This window comes from Schistocerca gregaria, chromosome 2, assembly GCF_023897955.1.
Source record: "Schistocerca gregaria isolate iqSchGreg1 chromosome 2, iqSchGreg1.2, whole genome shotgun sequence".
Lineage (NCBI taxonomy): Eukaryota > Metazoa > Arthropoda > Insecta > Orthoptera > Acrididae > Schistocerca > Schistocerca gregaria.
Genome location: NC_064921.1, coordinates 919,935,841 through 919,955,496, shown reverse-complemented (window position 1 = coordinate 919,955,496; position 19,656 = coordinate 919,935,841). Strand labels below are relative to the sequence as shown.

Below are 19,656 nucleotides of genomic sequence, written 5' to 3'. Positions count from 1 at the left end.
CATTTCCCAATCGCAGTGGCATTTTTCAAGAATCACAGCTCACTGCCCTTCTTCCGGAATTCATGGGAATTAAGTTATCTGTGTGTGTAGATGTGGTGCCAACTCTCTCCAGCGGCCTACCATGGTAGATGGTCACAATGTTCCGGCTGTTCAGTATTAATGTTACTACCAATAATCACAAAGCAGTTATCCAGCTGATGAATACTCAACTAGAATCTAGTGGATAATGTTCTGGCTGATCGGTATATAATGTTACTACCAATAATCACAAAGCAGTCATCCAGCTGATGAATACTCAACTAGAATCTAGTGGACATTGAACTTTGAGTGTAGATACAGAACTTGAAATTCCACAGTAAGTACGAAAAATATGAACTTTAATCATTTTAGTTTTTTTTTTAGTTATACAACCTTACAAGTCATGCACAATATTAAGTAGCCTTTTACAAGAGAGAAAATGATTTTAGATGTTAATTTAATACTTGTCTACCCTCACACTGTATTTATTTATTTGAGGCATCACTGAAACTAATCTACCATTCATTTCCAAGGAGCTCTCAAAGTACAGCTGCATGTATCTGTCCACCAATGAATAAATGAAACAGGCCACATACCTGGCATATAACAACAGTTATACTACTAAGAAATGATGAGGCAACTGTCTGTACTTTTTCAACACAAATAACCATATATTTGAAACATTAGAGAAGATGGTAAGGATTGCTCATGTAGTCTTCTGGAGTAACTTATGTAGTCAGTATTCACATTAACAGAGAATCACTACTGATCAGCAACTGGTTTCATGGGCTTTTGATGTTGGGAATGAGGATTCCATCCAACCACAACTATTTCAGCCCAGCTGATGTGTTTTGAGTGGTACCTACAAGTTATAGCTCCAGTAGTACCAATACATGGTATGCCACGCAGAAAGTATTCTTACATGGTCACACAGTAACCCTAATGCGTAAGAATAACTACAGTGCTGATGTCACCACTACTTAAAATAATGGATAAAGAGCATGAGGCTATGGGCAGAAGCAACTGTAGGTTAATATTGACAGGAGCTGATGATTTGTGTTATAAAGTATTTTATGAAGAACACTGGCCAAATGAGAACGTTAGGTGGTGCTGTAGCTGTAAATGGTAATCATCTGTGTGTGTGTACACATATCACAGCAGTCGTTGGCTACTTTAATTATTTAAAATAGTATTATCATCATTTACTACACTCACAATTAACTATTTATGGACAGAATTTTTTTGAGTGCATCATTGCAAACTTATTTTCAAGGTTTTTTTAAAAGGAATACTCAACATATTTTGTGTACATAACTGTCACAATCACACCTTTTTAGGCTGCACTGAGCTAACATTAAAGCATCCTTAAGTAGCCTACAAAACATATCATTGGGGGGTTGTGGATTCTTCAAAGGTATGATGTGCACCCTGACTTGCGACTGACTGAAATAAAGTTTCATTTCCGTGTGCTCCTGTGCAGAGGCATGATGTCACATGTTTTGAAAACTCTAGAGCAATTGGCCACTGCCGGTTGCTGCTATCTTTTGCTACCATCACCCACACGATGGAAGACCGATACATCTCTCTTTCAGCATCAGAATCCAGATATCATTCAGTTTCACATGTTCTTCCTTCTGATTAAAATTATTGTAAAGTTTGGTAATCCCAATTGTCTCTCTGTAAAGCCTTCTGTACTATCTGCTTGTGGCTGTCAGTACTTGAGTCTTATCAAATTAAATCTGATGGTCTTCTGGGCACAAAGCACACTAGACATCAGCTGATTTGTCTGTTTCTCCCCTTCTACAGCTGCCCTTGTGTTGTTCTAGTTGTTTTTTGATTGTTCTTTTAGTATTATCCAGGTACACATCTCCACGACTACAAGGAATCCTGTAAATTCCTTGCTTTTTCAGCAGTTTGCAAGCATCTTTGGCCAACTTTAGGTATTGCCTGTACCTGCTGTATATGTCTGTACATTACAGCAATATACTGTTTCATCAAGATCTTTCCTATGAAGTCAGTCATGACTTTAATGAACATCAGAAAAACTTTGGATTTTGTAGACACCTGTACACTGCTATGATCTTTCCATGGCTGTCCTAATCCTTTTTTTATCACAATGGTTTAATATCCACACCTGAACAATGCATTTGAGAGATATTTCAATCACGCATTAAGCAGCTGTGGTTTACAGATATATCATGCTCCATTCGCTAATGTTTTTGTAACACTTCATTTTTATCATGGGTGGTGATTTGAATCCCAGTGTAAATAATAATGGTCCACATGTGTGTGTCTCCAAAATACCATGTGGACCAAGCTAAGATCATCTTTCTTGAAGACTAGCACACGAAGGAAATGTAATTATCCATCTTCCTCTGCCTCTATAGTAAGCTGAATCTACGGATTATCCCTTTGAGATGTTCATGAAAACAATATAGTTACTCTCTGCCAGGTCTCCATAACACAAATATATCATCTGCATAATGGAACCATATGTTTGGTTTTTTGCTGGCAGTTTCTAATGCTTCAAATTTTTTCATGAAGAAATATGGCACTACTGGGTATAAGGTGCTCCCCATAGCCATGCCGTCTGTCTGTTCGTAGAACTCATTACTCTATTTGAGGAAGGTGGTCATGAGATAATATTTAAAGAGTTCTGCAATATCAGTTGTCCCAACACTTCAATAAGCGGAACTATGGTAAACAGTGGTACCACATTGAAACTGATTGATGTGTCCTCCAGCTGGACCACTATATCATGCAACTTACTGTTAGAAGGACCAAATTCTTGATATAAGAATGACATTTTGAATAATTCCACTTTAAGAGGTCCCTTACAAAGTCAAGTATTCTGAAGTTTGATATATATGGCTGAGAGGAGACAATTCAGTGGTACTTGCAGATTATGCACATAGAATTTTTTTAACCTCGGTAACTGTGACATGAAGAAGAGTGATTCAGAGGTTAGTGTATGCACATTAGTTCAGATTCTAACATGAAATAATTACAGATCTCATTCCTCCACTTTTCTTTACTTTCCTAATTTCTTATAGTTTAGTTATAAGAAATGTTGGAAAAACTGAAGTACAGTTTCAACATACCCTGCAAATAAAGTAACAAACTGAACCATAATGATTGAAATGTGAATGCAATCAGGTATGTGTCAAATGTATTTTGATGATTACCTCACTGTAGATTTAGTGTCACTACCCATATGAAATACGTCTGAAACTTAATGATGTTTCAGATACATATGGCAGTAAAACTTGGCAAAATCAGTTAATAAGGACTGTAAAAATAGAAGTAGTTATGAAAAGAAGAAATCAGGGGCTCATACTACATTATGCAGTAATTTGTAAGTATGTTCCTGTGTCCAGGAAGTCTGCAAAGAAGTACTGAAAGCATTCTGACTGTAAGGAGTACAGTGTGGTTTAAAATATGATGCACAAGGCAAGTCCACCAACAAATACACATTAAAAAATTCGGCACTAATTGTCCTAGGAATATGAGTATGGAGTTTCCAGATATTTTGAAAAAAATTCTCCTTGTCAGAATTCTCTTCAGTTGATACTGTGCCCATTAGCAAGGTGTCACATTCATGTTCCTGTTGGTCATTACGGTTTTACCTTCAGGGGAGATGTAACAAGGAAACGTTTGTAGTGGTGCGGAGTACATTTATCAGCAGGCTCTCTGTGCACAGCCATCTGGTATTTGCGGAATACTTCATGTGCTTGCTCTGATGTTTGTTCATATTCTCGGCTTGGTGGTGTAGAGCGAACCAATCGGACCTATGATGGATAGCATACAAACTATACTACTACACTGCATTAGGACATCAGCATTATTCCAAAAGCACCTAATACACACATTAACATGAAAGGAACTGCTATTGATAGAGGTAACAATATTCAAACATAACAGAAATAGAAAAAAAGTTAGACTGTCAGTGCTGAAAAACAAGTTTAGTCCTAGTATACAGCTCTTTATTGAGTTGTACAGCCTTTGTTTGATATAAGGCTTTAATATAAAAGTTGAAAAACCACCAGTATTCTTTGTCTGTGATGCATTTCTTTGCCTACTAAATTGGCATAATGCATCTTATTAAGTGCATATTATCACAAGTTGTTTGTGACACACAGTATTCACAAATTACAGATGCCAATACATAATAATGCTGGAGGGTTGTGATGTAAACTGCTCCAATGGGATATGATACTGTCAAATCTGCCAAAGTTTGAGCACTCCATACAAGACACAAATAAGACATATTGTACTAAGACCCAGTGCAAAATTCAAAGACGGCCTGTGATGAAACACGTCATATAAATTGAAAGAACTCTGAAAAAGACAAATTTATTTAACAATAGCTTCTAGTTAAAAACAAGAAGACACAAATTAGTAATAAATTATGAGCAGTCTAAATGGAACTTAGAAATGAGTATGCAATAATTTTTAAGATTCAATGGAAGTACCTTCTGCCAACTACTGAAAATAGGATAACAGGAGAGAAGTTGACACATATTCAAAATTATAATAAAAATAAAAAGTAATAAAAATAGAGTATTTTCAAACTTTCAAATAATTTCTTTAATACCATGAAACTTTGAGTTATAAAAAGGCTGGGTGGATAGAGAAATCAATCCCACACTTCGATTAGGAGAGACGTAGGTTATAGGGAAAGATGCAGAAGCTAAATCAGACTCCTGTGTCAGGATTTTCCTTTTCACAAGCAGCTACACATTCTATACTTCCCTCCCATGAACTAACATTCCTTTTGAAGAAGAAACTATTGAAATGTTTTGAAAGTTAGAGATTCAAAGGTGTTTTTAATATGTGTGTGTGTCTAGCACCCTTCCTTCCTTCATTGACACTTCAATGACAGATAAGTATGTGCCCCGCATATTTCTAAAATACTGTTAAATCAGAAACGTGATTACACACCATTTCATCTAGCTTGTCCATTATGTCACTATTAGCTTAAACATCAGAATACCACCTGAAGACGACATGGAACTTGTGAGGACAAACATTTTTAAACACAATAATCAGTTGCAAACACAAATATGTATATATTCTTCAACTTTTTATTATAACAACTAATATGAAACAATGACACATATAGACAACATGTTATGTATGTGCTGATTCATTGTAGAAATCGTGTAGTTGATGATAAGCTGGCTTAAAATGGAAAATGGTTACCTTGAAACAATGTTCCTCATGAGTGAGGTTTTATTTGCATATTATACAGATTGTGTGATGATCACAGATGTGCTGGATAATGGAGTGGGAGATAGTGTCACCCCTTACTCCTACTTGTCCCAAATTGTCAAGAGAACTTACTGTATTAGTATTAAATTACACATAATTGACAAAAATTTCCACCTTCATAAAATTCCTAGTAAATCCTACCATCAAAAAGGTGTGTGTGTGTGTGTGTGTGTGTGTGTGTGTGTGTGTGTGTTGGGGGGGGGGGGGGGGGAGGAGGTGCATATGAGTGCAGATAGATTTACTCTTCTTCATGCACATACTGATGATGCAATGCTGGGATGCTGACTTATTACAGAACACTGAAGAAGAAAAAAAGTCATATTTCAGAATCAGCTAAATAAATTCTAGTGCATAACAACTGCAACTGGGTAGCAAATCTATATGTGTGAGTGGAAGACCATCACAGGCCATTCATGGAGACACTTTCTTTTTTCATGTTTTGGCCATAGGTCAAGGCATATTTTTCTGCCTTATGTTTTGTCTCCTGCTGTTAGGCACATTTTTAAAGACTATGGATACAGCTGATTGATTCTCCAACATCTCTGGGTCCACAAAATTCATTTACCTCACACTAAAATTCTGTGAAAATCAAGTTATTACCAAGCCAAGTGCAACGAGATGTCATTGGTATTGAAAATATAGATAGAGTAAAAAGACTTTAGAAAATGACATAATCTATACAGAATGCTGATGTGTGTTTCAGAAAGAAACAGCTCATATTATTACAGGTAAGCGAAAAAATTATTCAGTTTTTTTAAAAGTGGAAATTAAGTAATATCCTTGACAATTTATCACAAGACATTGTGAGGATGGTAACAATCAATCATTCTGGAATACAAATATGTTTAATTTTTTTGTATTTTATATGTGTGTATTGAACCATGATTATTAACAAATCTCATCCTTCATTAACATAATATATTACTCCGTCGGTACCACACAAAGCGATGAAAAAACCCCCACCCTCTTTTGAAAATCCTGCACAGGATAAAATCCAAGTAACATTTATGTGCATTGCATCTGTACACTGTTTTGTGAAGAGCCTTCAGAACAGACGAGTTGTTATGAAATATATTTTTTGAAACATGCATCCTTCATCAAGATATTGCATAACAAGTAACACAATTGTATATTTTTAAAGAGATGCATTCTGAATGTTGGCTTGATAAAATTACTGAAAGTGCTTTTGGTGCAAAATTGAGTTTTAAATAGGCATAGTGAATTAAACTGTAGCAAAGCTTGTCACAAAATTTAGTACTTCAACTTTTCATACAAAGGTTAATGAACTCTCTACTAACAGATTTTTATTCCATTTAATTTTATTATTTTTTGGAAAATGCCTGTTGTTTGGTTTCCTTAACAATTACAAAGCTGGATGGATATTTTTCAAATAATTGTAATGATTATATTTATCACTTGCCTGCAGACCAGTCACTGCATTTTTATTAATATTATTATCAGAATACTGCCTGTTATAATATTTTATAGAATCACAGAATTCTGCTATCTTGTGTCTAGTTTTGAGTATAAAAAGAGCTTTGGTGGGCAACTTGATTTCTTTTCTTTGTTAGATAGTTGTAATCAGCGAAGCACCATTTATCAAGAAATCACAATTCATTTGTTACGAACATACTTTGATACTGCAGTTGATTGATGGGATATCCTCTGTAACATTTTAGTAGCAATTTTACTTATAGGTGTTGGGTACAAATGTGTCAAGCAGTCAATAGTTGCTGTGATTGCAGCATGTCTCTCTGGTCCTCGATCGGAAGTCTTAATTGCTGAAGGCAATGAACATTCACAAAGTGTCATTTCTGCTCCAAGTAGAATTTTGTGGTGTATTTAAAAAGCTTTAGTTTTTCATATGTGTAGAAAGCACTCTGTCATTCTCCGTGGTTCAATAAATATAACAGTGACTTCTCTGTTAGTAAAGTACATGTTTATTTTTATGTTTCTTTGATGACACAAGTACAAAGTATTCTTATCTCGTATACTGTCAACCACTAACCTCAAGTCGATGAGCAGGGTCTTCAGGGAGTGGTTCATTTAAAAGTTCCTCCAACGATTTGCCCTGTGGAGGTGGCTGTTTCTTTTCTTTCAGCATTCTCTCTGCTTCCTCTTTACTGAAACCCTTTTTCATTAGCTTCTCCTGTTTTCTTTCAAGACGCATAAGCTTAGCCTTCTTCATTGGTGGGCGAGCTCCATCTGGTCCTTCAAGGCACAAGAAATTAAATTGACAGTAAGTGGCATTTCTTATGTCTTATGAGGACAAAGACAAACAGTATGCTGCAATTAAAAAAAAAAAATTATAAAAGAGTTAGTAAAAAAACCTCAGCTACAAGTGACTCCTGGTGAAAATCATTACTTTCCACAATAAGTGATCAATGAGGTGATTTATTTATTTATTTGCTCTCAGTACTACAGATTCATTCTTTAATAGCATGAAAAATAAAACTGATAAAAAGCTGTAACAAGAGTCAAAGACTGAAAAAGATAAATTTGCAGTTCTTTTCTGCTTTGTACATGATGTTCTTTGTTTCACCTAAATTTCTTTGCCACTTTCAGCATACTTTTCTCTTCCCAACCTCCCCCCATAGCATTCAACTCCAGAAAAGAAAGAACACACAAAATGGTTTGTATAGCATGTATTCATCAGCCGTTATTCCGGTGGAACACATTTGGCAACACCGTCTCTGGTGGGCCACTGGAATTTCCATGTGTGCAATGGCTTGATTGGCTAAATTCAATGTTAATTAACACAGTAACAGTGGAATGTACCATTTTTTTCTTAACGGTTATTTCTCAGCACAATCTCCACTGCAACATCCTTACAAGGTTTTCAAACTGATATATGATATTACTGAGTGTCAGTTCAGAGCTCACAAATCACTTCATCAAGATATGTACAAAGTATTTGGCTTAAATGTCGATTCGTGGCTCAGTGGGTAAGTACCCGGCAATAAAATTTGAAGGGCTAGGGTTCAGTCCACAGTCTAAACCTAAATTCTCACTATGAAAAACCACTGTGAAGTGCATGGCAGAATGAACTTCCCACTGTAGCAGTTACTAGGACCTCTTACCATGTCATTCACGTATGAGCACAGGAACGAGGATTGTTTAAATGCCTGCCTCTTGCATGTTATAATTAACCAAATTTTGTCCTTGTGATCCCTTCAGGAGCAAAATGTAAGAGGTTGTAGTATATTCCTAGATTCATCACTTAAAACTGGTTCTTGAAACTTCTTAAATACAGTTTCTCAGGCTAGTTTGTGTTCATCTGCTAGTTCAGCTTCTACAGGTATTTGTAGGTGGCAATGACACTCATCGATAACAATCAATAAAAGGAAGTCTTCTCTTATTACAGATTCACTGAAAATTCTACAAAAATCACAAAATCTGCCCTACAGGTACATTTTGTGATGTCAGATTGAGTGTTATGACATGAATTAAGCCTCTCTGGCATGGATAAAGTCATATCTTCATAACAGCACAGAGAGGGTATCCATGACAAACTGTGTTACAGAAATAAAACTGAAGTCAGAATAGGGAAACACAAAATGCAAAATTCCAAAAGGTCCAGAACTGTGCCCTCACATAGTTGACACAAATAACCTCCCAATATCTTTAAATGACTGTTCAAAACCAGTCACATTTGCCACTCCACTCATATACAAATTGAAAGCACAAACTCAAACAAACAAGATGCAGCCTGCATGCTAGATGAATGGCCCACAACTAGTTCATTACAAAGAATTTAAGTCTAGGACACAGATTCATATTATCCAGACACAACAAAAAGACTGCTAAACAAGTAAGCTTTTGGCCAAAAGGCCTTCTTCAGAATTAAACCCACCCCACACACACACGTTCATGCAAAGTGTGTGTGTGTGTGTGTGTGTGTGTGTGTGTGTGTGTGTGTGTGTGTGTGTGTGTGTGTCTAATTGAGAAGAAGGCCTTTTGGCTGTAAGCTTACTTGTTTAGCAGTCTCTTTGTTAAGCCTATCTGCAACTCAACACCCCCACTTTATGGTGAGTAGCAATCTATCCTTTTCATAATATTATCATTATTCCAGCCTGGATTTTCCATTGTTTGATTCATATTATACAATTAGATAAGAAAACTTCCATCTTTTACAACTGAATGTTTTCATACTAGCGTGGGCAGGGGGTGGGGGGATGGATTGGGAGGGGGGTTGAATGGGGGGGGGGGGGGGAACCCTCACAGAACTACTAAAGCTGCTACATATTATTAAAATTGCAAAATTAGTGATCTTCCATGTCTTTTTCAACTAAAATGCCCATTTTTATTAAAAATAAGCCACTCTCACACTCAGTAATGTGTAAATAGCCAACATGTTGCTTTACACATAAACATATCTTGCATAGATGAAGTGCAAACTGACATCTTGTACTTCACTTTGATAAAAACTATTCCAACAATAAATGGAGTATTGAATTAACTAATAAACTTAGATAAATTACTCAACAAGCCCAGTTCATTGAATTTGGCACTTATAGGTGTTTTCCATTGTGTTGACTTGACAACCAAAGCGCTGACTTTTTTTTTAATACTGCACTTCCTTTTGTCTTACAAAATTTTGTTCAGCAAAAGTAAGTATAGTGTGACGAGTATAACCACTTGCACATGCCTCTCCAAAGTTCTTGAATTCTTACACTCCTTACAGCTATTTGTTGCTTACAATAAAAATAACATTGTGTTACATTATGATTTACATGGCCTTTCTGGTGTGCAGGTCTCCACAACACATCTGACAAAGCAAGAGTCCCCACAGATATACCTTCGATTATCAAGTGCGCGATGTCAGAGATCGCACATCCATACAGTTCGCAGGCCCGCTTGTAGAGGCACCTGAGCTGGCCCCTGGTGCACTCTGGTGAGCCACTAAAGAAACAGTATTATTTAAGCGACTGCAAACAAGTGCTCGGCTTATTCTGTGCCCTGTATTACTGTTGTCCAGTCAACATGTTCAGTGCTACGCACAACCTGCATCTTATGTGCTGCTCAATGAGGTGCTATGTTCCAAAAATCATATTTGTTTTTGGTGTAGCAAACTTGGTGACGAGGGAGGGTTATGTTTTCTCTGCATGTTATTGTAAGTGCTAAGTCACTTGATAAACATTTCGACAGAGGAAATACTCCAATGTCTCATTGCCCAGCAGGAAGCTTTCAGAGAACAACAGCTGGCTCTTGCCATTGCTCTCAGTCACATGGCCTCTGCGTGTTTGTGGCAAGTTACTCTCCTGTCAGTGCACCTGTCACTCTTTCTAGATTATGATGAATCAACTGAAAATTGGGACTCTTACAAGACATGATTACACCAACATTTCCAGGTTTTTCATGTGGATGATGCAAATCTGTGTAAGACTTCCTTTCTTTCCAGACTTTCACCACGCACTTATCAGCTGTTGTGCCAACTTGCGCCTTTACAAGAACTGGCCAACTTATCATTTGATGAAATATGCAAGCTTCTCTCAACCTGATACTGAGACAGAACGCATGTCATTGCGATGCATGTATAATTTTACAGTTGTCAGAAACACCCAAACCAATCTTCCAAAGCCTGGACTGCAGAATTACATGGGTTGAGCTATCACCGTAAATTTGTCATTAGTACCCATCACGAATCCTACGCTGATCACATGGTGCATAATGTTATTATTTGTCTGGATCCAGACAGAGAAGTCTGTGAAAAAGCACATCAATGAGAGAATCTGACACTTACGGATGTGATTCGAAGTCCTTTGAAGTATCATTTGGCCTCTTTCATCCAGTGAATGAGCTATACCACTGGTGCTCGTTAAGAATCCCATGGGGAAGTTTCAACTCTGTGGTGACTTCAGTCCATGACAGATACACACCCTTTGCCCAGTCTTGACAAGCTGCTTGCACAATTATCAGGCACCAACTACTTTTCCAAAACTGATTTGTTGGAAGCATACCTCCAATACCCTTGGATGAGGCCACTACAAGCCTTTTCATTATCAATACACCTTTCGGCCTATACCAATATCAATGCTTATCTTTTGGTGTTGCTAGCACACCTTCAATTTTTCAGCATTTTTTAGAGAAGCTGACAGCCTCTGCGCCTGGTTGCATCAATTACCTTGACAATATTGTTGTTTTGGTTCTTCCACTGAAGACTACCTAATCAATCTCTGATAATTGTTTTCTGTTTTCCAATCTGTAGGTCTCAACTTGCCAACTCAACTTTTTCAGCCGTCAACCGAATATCTAGGTTTTGAGGTTTCTTGCATAGGGGTCAACCTACTGTGTCATCCTGTTGACACAATTGTGGCTTTGCTGCAGCTGACCTCCATTAAGGAACTGTGGGTGTTTCTACATAAAGTTGCCAACCACCATACATTTTTGCCGACACATCTACTGTTGCTCAGCGCTTGCACATGCTCTTGTGTAAAAATGTGCCTTTTTTTTTGGTCTACAGATTGTGACCAAGCATTTGCTTTGCTTAAATCTAAGCCATACCAGCATCTCATGTTGGCTACGGATGCCTCTCAGCACGGATTTCGTATGGCATTGGTGCATAAATATGTGGACAGGTCTGAATGACCCACTGCTTATGCTTCTAAGACTTTAATTTCCGCTCATCACTGGTATTCTCAGATTGAAAAGGAGGCTTTAGCAACTGTGCTTGTTCTCAAGAAATTCTACTTTTTCTTGTATTGTTCTAAGTTCCATTTAGGTCATGGATCACTAGCCATTGGTTGTTCTTCTTAACCCTTGGGCTTACGTGCTGAACGAGGCAGTGAATCGTTTGCAGCGGTGGGTTCTCTTCCTTTCCCGTTAGCGTTATCAGATCGATTACCGACCGATAGTGCAACAAGCCAACACCACTGCCTTATCTTGCCTTCTGGTCGGGCCAGAACCATCATTTGATCAGGATGAGTTGCTTTGTTTCTATTTAGACACTGAGAACCGGAACGTGGTTGAATGTTTTTCCATCACTAGAGCCATGACAGCATCCGCTGTCCCAATGGATCTCTCATTAAGTGAGGTCCTCTCCTTTGTGCGGCATGATTGGCCTGAGAAACCCCAGACCCAGGCCTTGGATACTTTGCATAATTATTTCTCCTTCCAGCACCTTCTTTCTGTGTTTGATGGGGTTATTTTGTTTGTTATGGAGGGCATTGTTCCCCATGTAGTGATTCCTGTTTCCTTACACTGTAATGTACTGAGGGTTCTGCATGTTGGTCATTGGGGGACCTCTCACACCATACCTTCGGCCCACTGACATCAGTACTGGCCGGGCATAGATGGAGACATTACGCAGCTTACTGCCGCTCGCACTCATTGTGTTCAGCAACAGGTGGCCCCGTGGGGGTCTTTTTCCCCTGGCTCATGGTCACATTGCCCGTGGGAGCGTCCACATGTTGATTTTGCTGAGCCCTTCCTAAATCAGTATTGGCTCATTGTAGTGGACATCTATTCCAAGTTTCCCTATGTGGTGCTTTGTCCGCCCACATCCATGCTGGCCACTATTTCGGCCCTGTCTAAGTTTTTGCAATTGTGGGACTTCCCTATATCGTGGTTAATAATAATGGCCCACAGTTTGTTTCTCAGAATTTACATCTTTTTGTCAGGTTAGTGGTGTTCACCAACTCATAGTCCCCCCCCCCCCTCCCCTCTTCATCCCCACTCTAATGATGAAGCCGAACGCATGGTTCAGATGTTTAAAACTCAGATGTGGAAGTATATATCTGGCAGGCCCCTTGAAGCTGTTTTAGACAGTTTTTTGATTTCATACTGTTTCACTCCTGTGGAGATCAAGAACCCAGCAGAGCTGTTACATGGGCTTTAACCATGGACCCTTCTTCACCTGTTACATCTGACACTGCATCCACTGGCCTCACCAGCTTCACATTGATTCCAGCCAGGTGTGCCTGTCTGGGTTCAAGGCTTCAGCCACCAGTCGAATTGGGTTCCTGCCGTCATTGAGCATCGCCAGGGCCAGTGACTGTGCATCAGCTGCACTACTGATGGGCAGATGTCCTGTCTCTTTGACCAGCTGTGGCCGCATACGGCAGGGCCTATTCTGGAGGGCCAACCTCACCCCCACCACCACTGAGACTGGTTCCTGTGTCGCACACGGTCCAGTTTGAGCCACAGCAGGGGTTGCTGCCTCGCAGACTGCTGTCTGAGGTTTCTCTCTCCATCCCTGCTCCTCAACTGCCATTGCCAGTTCAACCCCCACTGCACCTGACACTGCAGCTGCCTCCATTGCTGAGTCCTGTGCGAACGTCATCTCTGATGCTTCTCCTGATGATTCTGGCAGTGACCACTGACTGCTGACCTTGATGAGGACATCACTGTGGAGATGGCGTCCCCAGAGCTGCCCTATGGCTTCTCAAGAGTGGGGGGGGGGGGGGGGCGGGCGAGGGCGGGGGCAGCAGCACGTTAACCCACCCCCTCATCACCTCTGCCCCAGCTTGCTGGTGCCTCCCTGTCATGTGCTGCAGCAGCCACCATCGTCAGGCAACGAAATGGACATTAGTACCATTTTGTTTTCTGTGACTCATAATCTCAGTGCCTTTTGAGATTAGTTTCTTTTTCATGGTACCAGGGCTTTTTAGGGACCAGTGCCCATTTTTTCTGCACCACACATTTTTCTGTGCCAAGTGTTTTTATGTATGTATGTAGTTTTCCCACACCCTAGAGGGGAGGAGTGATATACTTTCACCCATGATATGTGCGATTTCAGTGATTGTGAATCCAAACAAGATTATAGGCCTGCTTATAGAGGCCACCTGGGTCAGCTCTGGTGAGCTGCCAAATAAACAGTATTATTTAAATGATCGCATAGGAGTGCTCTGACTATTCTATACCCTGTATTGCTGTTGTCCAGTCAATGTGTTTAGTGTTATGCACAATCTGTATCTTACATGTTGCTCTATAAAGTACTATGCTCCATAAGTCATGTTTGTTCTGGCTATAGCACCCACCAAATCAAAGGAAAGTATATCTCACTAATCTTATTATTGAGATTCAAGGATTGAAGATTCCTGTTAGCTGCATGGCAGGTGACAGTGTTCACTATAAACAGGTCTCTATTCTTATGGAACGTAGATAGTCATTGCTTGATTAGTACTATTTTATGGTAGTGCAAATATTAAGCAAGCTACGGAAGGTACATAGCAGCTATTTAATACAACCAATGAGGCAGCAGGATTTAAAAAGCAGTCCCATTCTTGTTAACTCTAATACATCATATTTAGGTTAAATAAGTACAAATATTTTACAGTACTGTAATTGTAGTTCAGATAAAACATGGCAACAGGTTCCACTCTCTTAGAAGTACCTCCACCAGCTTAGAGATCATGAATACGGAAAATAGAATGTACCACACTGGAGTGCACAAACACTACAGAAATTTACTCAGAATTATCTATTATTCATCAAAATGTCCAGTGTGTTAAAAATAAAATACACTAGCTTGAATCTGAATTACTGTCTTTGAACAGCATGATAGTATGCATCACAGAACACTGGTGTAGAGACAATGAACTGCAGCGTGTAATGCCACCATCATATGAATGTTAAAAGTTGCTACTGTAGAACTACCTAAACAGTGGAGCAGGGGGTCATATATTTGTATCATGGGTGGCACACATTTTAAAGCTAGAGAAGATCTGAACACAATTACTGTAGATAAACATTTTGAATTTGTTAAGAGATAAACAGGTGGAGAAGAGAACCTTTATTTATACCATTCATTCCATTTTTATGACATCATTGGATTATCTTTTACATTATTTCAAAAGACAATCAAAGTGCTGTTATAGTGTTGCTCTGTTATAGCTTTGAAAATGATGCAGTTTTTCTTTCAATAAATATAATATGTGTGATATGACAATTTTATTCCACTACAACAATGGTTATGGGTCCAGTGGTGCTAACAAAAAAACAGAAAACTTGTTAGTATCAATTAGTGAAAATAAATCTCATCTGTGTCACGAAGATGAAACATTTGCTGATACTGGGTGATTATTTTCCTGTGACGCATTTGCAAAACGTTAACTAATGCCAAGCCGTGACATATAGAGATGATGGAGAACAGACAAACTATTGAGAAACAAAGTGAAGTGAACTATGCTTCCTGGTCATGAAGATGAAATGGGAGATACGATAATGGGCAAAGAGTTTGACAGAGAACTGAAAGACCTATGTCGAAACAAGGCCCCGAGAGTAGACAACATTCCATTTGAACTACTGATAGCCTTGGGAGAGCCAACCATGACAGAACTCTACCATCTGTTGAGCATCATGTATGAGACAGGCGAAATACCCTCAGACTTCAAGAAGAATATAATAATTCCAATCACAAAGAAAGTAGGTGTTGACAGGTGTGAAAATTATTGAACTATCAGGTTAATAACTCACGCCTGCAAAAAACTAACAGGAATTCTGTACAGACAAATGAAAAAACTGGTAGAAGCCGACCTCGAGGAAGATCAGTTTGGATTCCATAGAAATGTTGAAACACGTGAGGCAATACTGACCTTACGACTTATTGTAGAAGATAGATTAAGGAAAGGCAAACCTAAATTTCTAGCATTTGTAGACTTGGAGAAAGCTTTTGACAGTGTTCACTGGAATACTCTCTTTCAAATTCTGAATGTGGCAGGGATTAAATACAGGGAGTGAAAGCCTATTTACGATTTGTACAGAAACCAGATGGCAGTTATAAGAGTCGAGGGGCATGAAAGGGAAGCAGTGGCTGGGGAGGGAGTGAGACAGAGTTGTAGCCTCTCCCCGATGTTCTTCAATCTGTATATTGAGCAAGCAGTGAAGGAAACAAAAGAAAAATTCGGAGTAGGAATTAAAATCCACGAAGAAGAAATAAAACCTTTGAGGTTTGCCGAGACATTGTAATTATGACAGAGACAGCAAAAGACCTGGAAGAGCAGTTGGACAGAATGGATAGTGTCTTGAAAGGAGGATATAAGATGAACATCAAGAAAAGCTAAACATGGATAATGGAATGCAGTTGAATTAAATCGGATGATGCTGAGGGAATTAGATTAGGAAATGACAACACTTAAAGTAGCGTATGAGTTTTGCTATTTGGGGAGAAAAATAACTGATGATGGACAAAGTTGAGAGGATATAAAATGTAGACTAGCTATGGCAAGGAAAGTGTTTCTGAAGAGGAGAAATTTGCTAGCATCGAGTATAGATTTAAGTGTCAGGCAGTCATTTCTGAAAGTATTTGTATGGAGTGTAGCCATGTATGGAAGTGAAATGTGGTCAATAAATAGTTTAGACAAGAAGAGAATAGAAGCTTTCGAAGATGGGTAGATCACATAACTAATGAGGAGGTATTGAATAGAATTGGGGAGAAGAGGAGTTTGTGGCACAACTTGAGTAGAAGAAGGGATCGCTTGGTAGACATGTTCTGAGGCATCGAGGGATCACCAATTTAGTATTGAAGGGCAGCATGGAGGGTAAAAATTATAGAGGGAGACCAAGAGATCAATACACTAAGCAGATTCAGAGGCTGTAGGTTGAAGTAAGTACTGGGAGATGTAGAAGCTTGCACAGGATAGAGATGCATGAAGAGTTGCATCAAACCAGTCTCTGGACTGAAGACCATAACTACTACTACTACTACTAATACTACTAATACTACAGCAACACAAAATCACTAGACTTTTCTGAAAACTGTACCACATGATTCGAAGGAAAGAACAACCACTTTCGAACTTATTCACAGTGATCTCATGGGAGCTATCGATGTTCCAAGTTTTGGAGGCAATAAATATTTAATGAGTATCATGGTCATGCAAGCAGATACATGTTTGTACGTATCTTAAAATATAAGGGTGAAGTATTCGAAGAATTCACGAAATGGAAGATTCAAACAGAAAAACAAACCACAAAACACTTTAAAAGAATTCTCACGGACAATGGCCTAGAACTCTATTTATGCAAATAGTTGCAGTTTTGTGAATTTGAAGGAATTTGGCATCAAATAACAGCGACAGACACACTGCTGCTGTAGCTGAATGCCTCAACAGAATGTTAATGGATATGGTAAGGCCACAGTTGCTAGGAAGTAATTTGCTGAAGAGTTCTTGGACTGAGCTGAAGTACACTACGGCATACATAAGAAATCATGTTACATACAAATAGCCACAAACAACAAAAAACCTTATGACTAGTCTGAGACATTTATATGTGACAGGGTGCGAAGCTTTCATTCAGATGTCATTCTAAATCATCCACAAGGACAAAAAAGGGTTGTTATCAGATATTCTCAGTATGGCCTTGGATACAGGATCTGGATTCCAGAAATGAAACAGGTTGTGGAATCCAGGGACTCTATATTCAAAGAATTTTTGAATGGTAAATGCTTAATTGAAAATAAGAAACAGAAAGAATCTGCTTATTAGTATAATGATAGAGTATTATCATTTCCTAATACTGAAGATGAAATGCGAAGTGAAATAGAAGATTCTGACACTGAAAAGGAATTTCATGATTTCCCAGATCAGGAGGAAAATTTTGAAGAAACTAAATGTAACCAGGAACTTGTGCAACATGCTGAAACTTCATAAAAGAGTAGGGCCAAGAAAGGATGTAACAAAAGAAAAAACACATTTCAGCAAATGTCATCTAATTACATTTTTTTCTATAGAGAAAGCTTATGCTGAAAAAGCACAAATAAACTTTGCGTGACAAAGGAAGAGTGGTGAACCATTATAATATCATGAAGCAGTTAATTCTGATAGGCTGTGGAATGGATAATTGCAATGAATGAAGAAATAAACTCCTTGAAGAATCATTATGCTTGGAAATTGGTTGAGCCACCATCTGGTGTAATTCTTGTAAAGGGCAGATTGGTATTTAGAAAGAAGATGTTGGTGAGAAGCAGATTTTTAAAGCTCTTTTAATTGCAAAGGGATTTAGTCAAGTAGAAGGTGTTCACCATAACAAGACTTATGCTCCTGTTTCAAATATTTGTCTATTGACAGCAGCCAGTGTTGAGAAAAACTGACATATTGATCATCTACATCCATACTCCGCAAGCCACCTGATGGTGTGTGGCGGAGGGTACTTTCAGTACCTCTATCGGTTCTCCCTTCTATTCCAGTCTCTTATTGTTCATGGAAAGAAAGATTGTTGGTATGCCTCTTTGCGGGCTCTAATCTCTCTGATTTTATCCTCATGGTCTCTTCGCGAGATATACGTAGGAGGGAGCAATATGCTCCCTGACTCCTCGGTGAAGGTATGTTCTTGAAACTTCAACAAAAGCCTGTACCGAGCTACTGAGCATCTCTCTTGCAGAGTCTTCCACTGGAGTTTATCTATCATCTCCGTAATGCTTTCGCGATTTCTAAATGATCCTCTAACGAAGCGCGCTGCTCTCCGTTGGATCTTTTCAATCTCTTCTATCAAACCTGTCCGGTAGGGATCCCACACTGGTGAGCAATATTCAAGCAGTGGGCGAACAAGTGTAATGTAACCTACTTCCTTCATTTTCGGATAGCATTTCCTTAGGATTTTTCCAACGAATCTCAGTCTGGCATCCAGTTTACCGAGGATCAACTTTATATGATAATTCCATTTTAAATCACTCCTAATGCCTACTCCCAGATAATTCATGGAATTAACTGCTTCCAGTTGCTGACCTGCTATATTGTAGCTAAGTGATAAATGATCTTTCTTTCTATGTATTCGCAGTACATTACACTTGTCTGCATTGAGATTCAATTGTCATTCGCTGCAGATCCTCCTGCATTTCACTACAATTTTCCATTGTTCCCACCTCTCGATATACCACAGCATCATCCGCAAAAAGCCTCAGTGAACTTCCGATGTTTTCCACAAGGTCATTTATGTATATTGTGAATAGCAATGGTCCTATGACACTCCCCTGCGGCACACCTGAAATCACTCTTACTTCGGAAGACTTCTCTGCATTGAGAATGACATGCTGCGTACTGTTATCTAGGAACTCCTCAATCCAATCACACAATTGATCTGATAGTCCATATGCTCTTACGTTGTTTATTAAACGACTGTGGGGAACTGTATCAAACACCTTGTAGAAGTCAAGAAACACGGCATCTACCTGGAAACCCATGTCTATGCCCCTCTGAGTCTTGTGGACAAATAGCGCGAGCTGGGTTTCACATGACTGTCTTTTACAAAACCCATGCTGATTCCTACAGAGTAGATTTCTAGTCTCCAGAAAAGTCATTATACTCGAACATAATACATGTTCCAAAATTCTACAACTGATCGACGTTAGAGATATAGGTCTATAGTTATGCACATCTGTTCGACATCCCTTCTTGAAAACGGGGATGACCTGTGCCCCTTTTCCAA

At 38.8% G+C, this 19,656-nt stretch overlaps 1 protein-coding gene across 2 annotated transcripts in view; it reads right to left on the bottom strand.

The window, feature by feature from the left end:
* LOC126335353 (arginyl-tRNA--protein transferase 1) overlaps positions 1 to 19,656 on the bottom strand; it is a 147,197-nt gene that overhangs the window by 78,169 nt on the left and 49,372 nt on the right. Inside the window, exons 6-7 of one of the 2 annotated variants that reach the window (XM_049998539.1) lie at positions 7,298 to 7,500; positions 3,645 to 3,806 (exon numbers count right to left, since the gene is read on the bottom strand). In XM_049998539.1, the coding sequence (XP_049854496.1) occupies positions 3,645 to 3,806; positions 7,298 to 7,500 (365 nt within the window). The remainder of the gene's footprint in view (positions 1 to 3,644; positions 3,807 to 7,297; positions 7,501 to 19,656) is intronic. The other variant, XM_049998540.1, reaches the window with a different exon arrangement.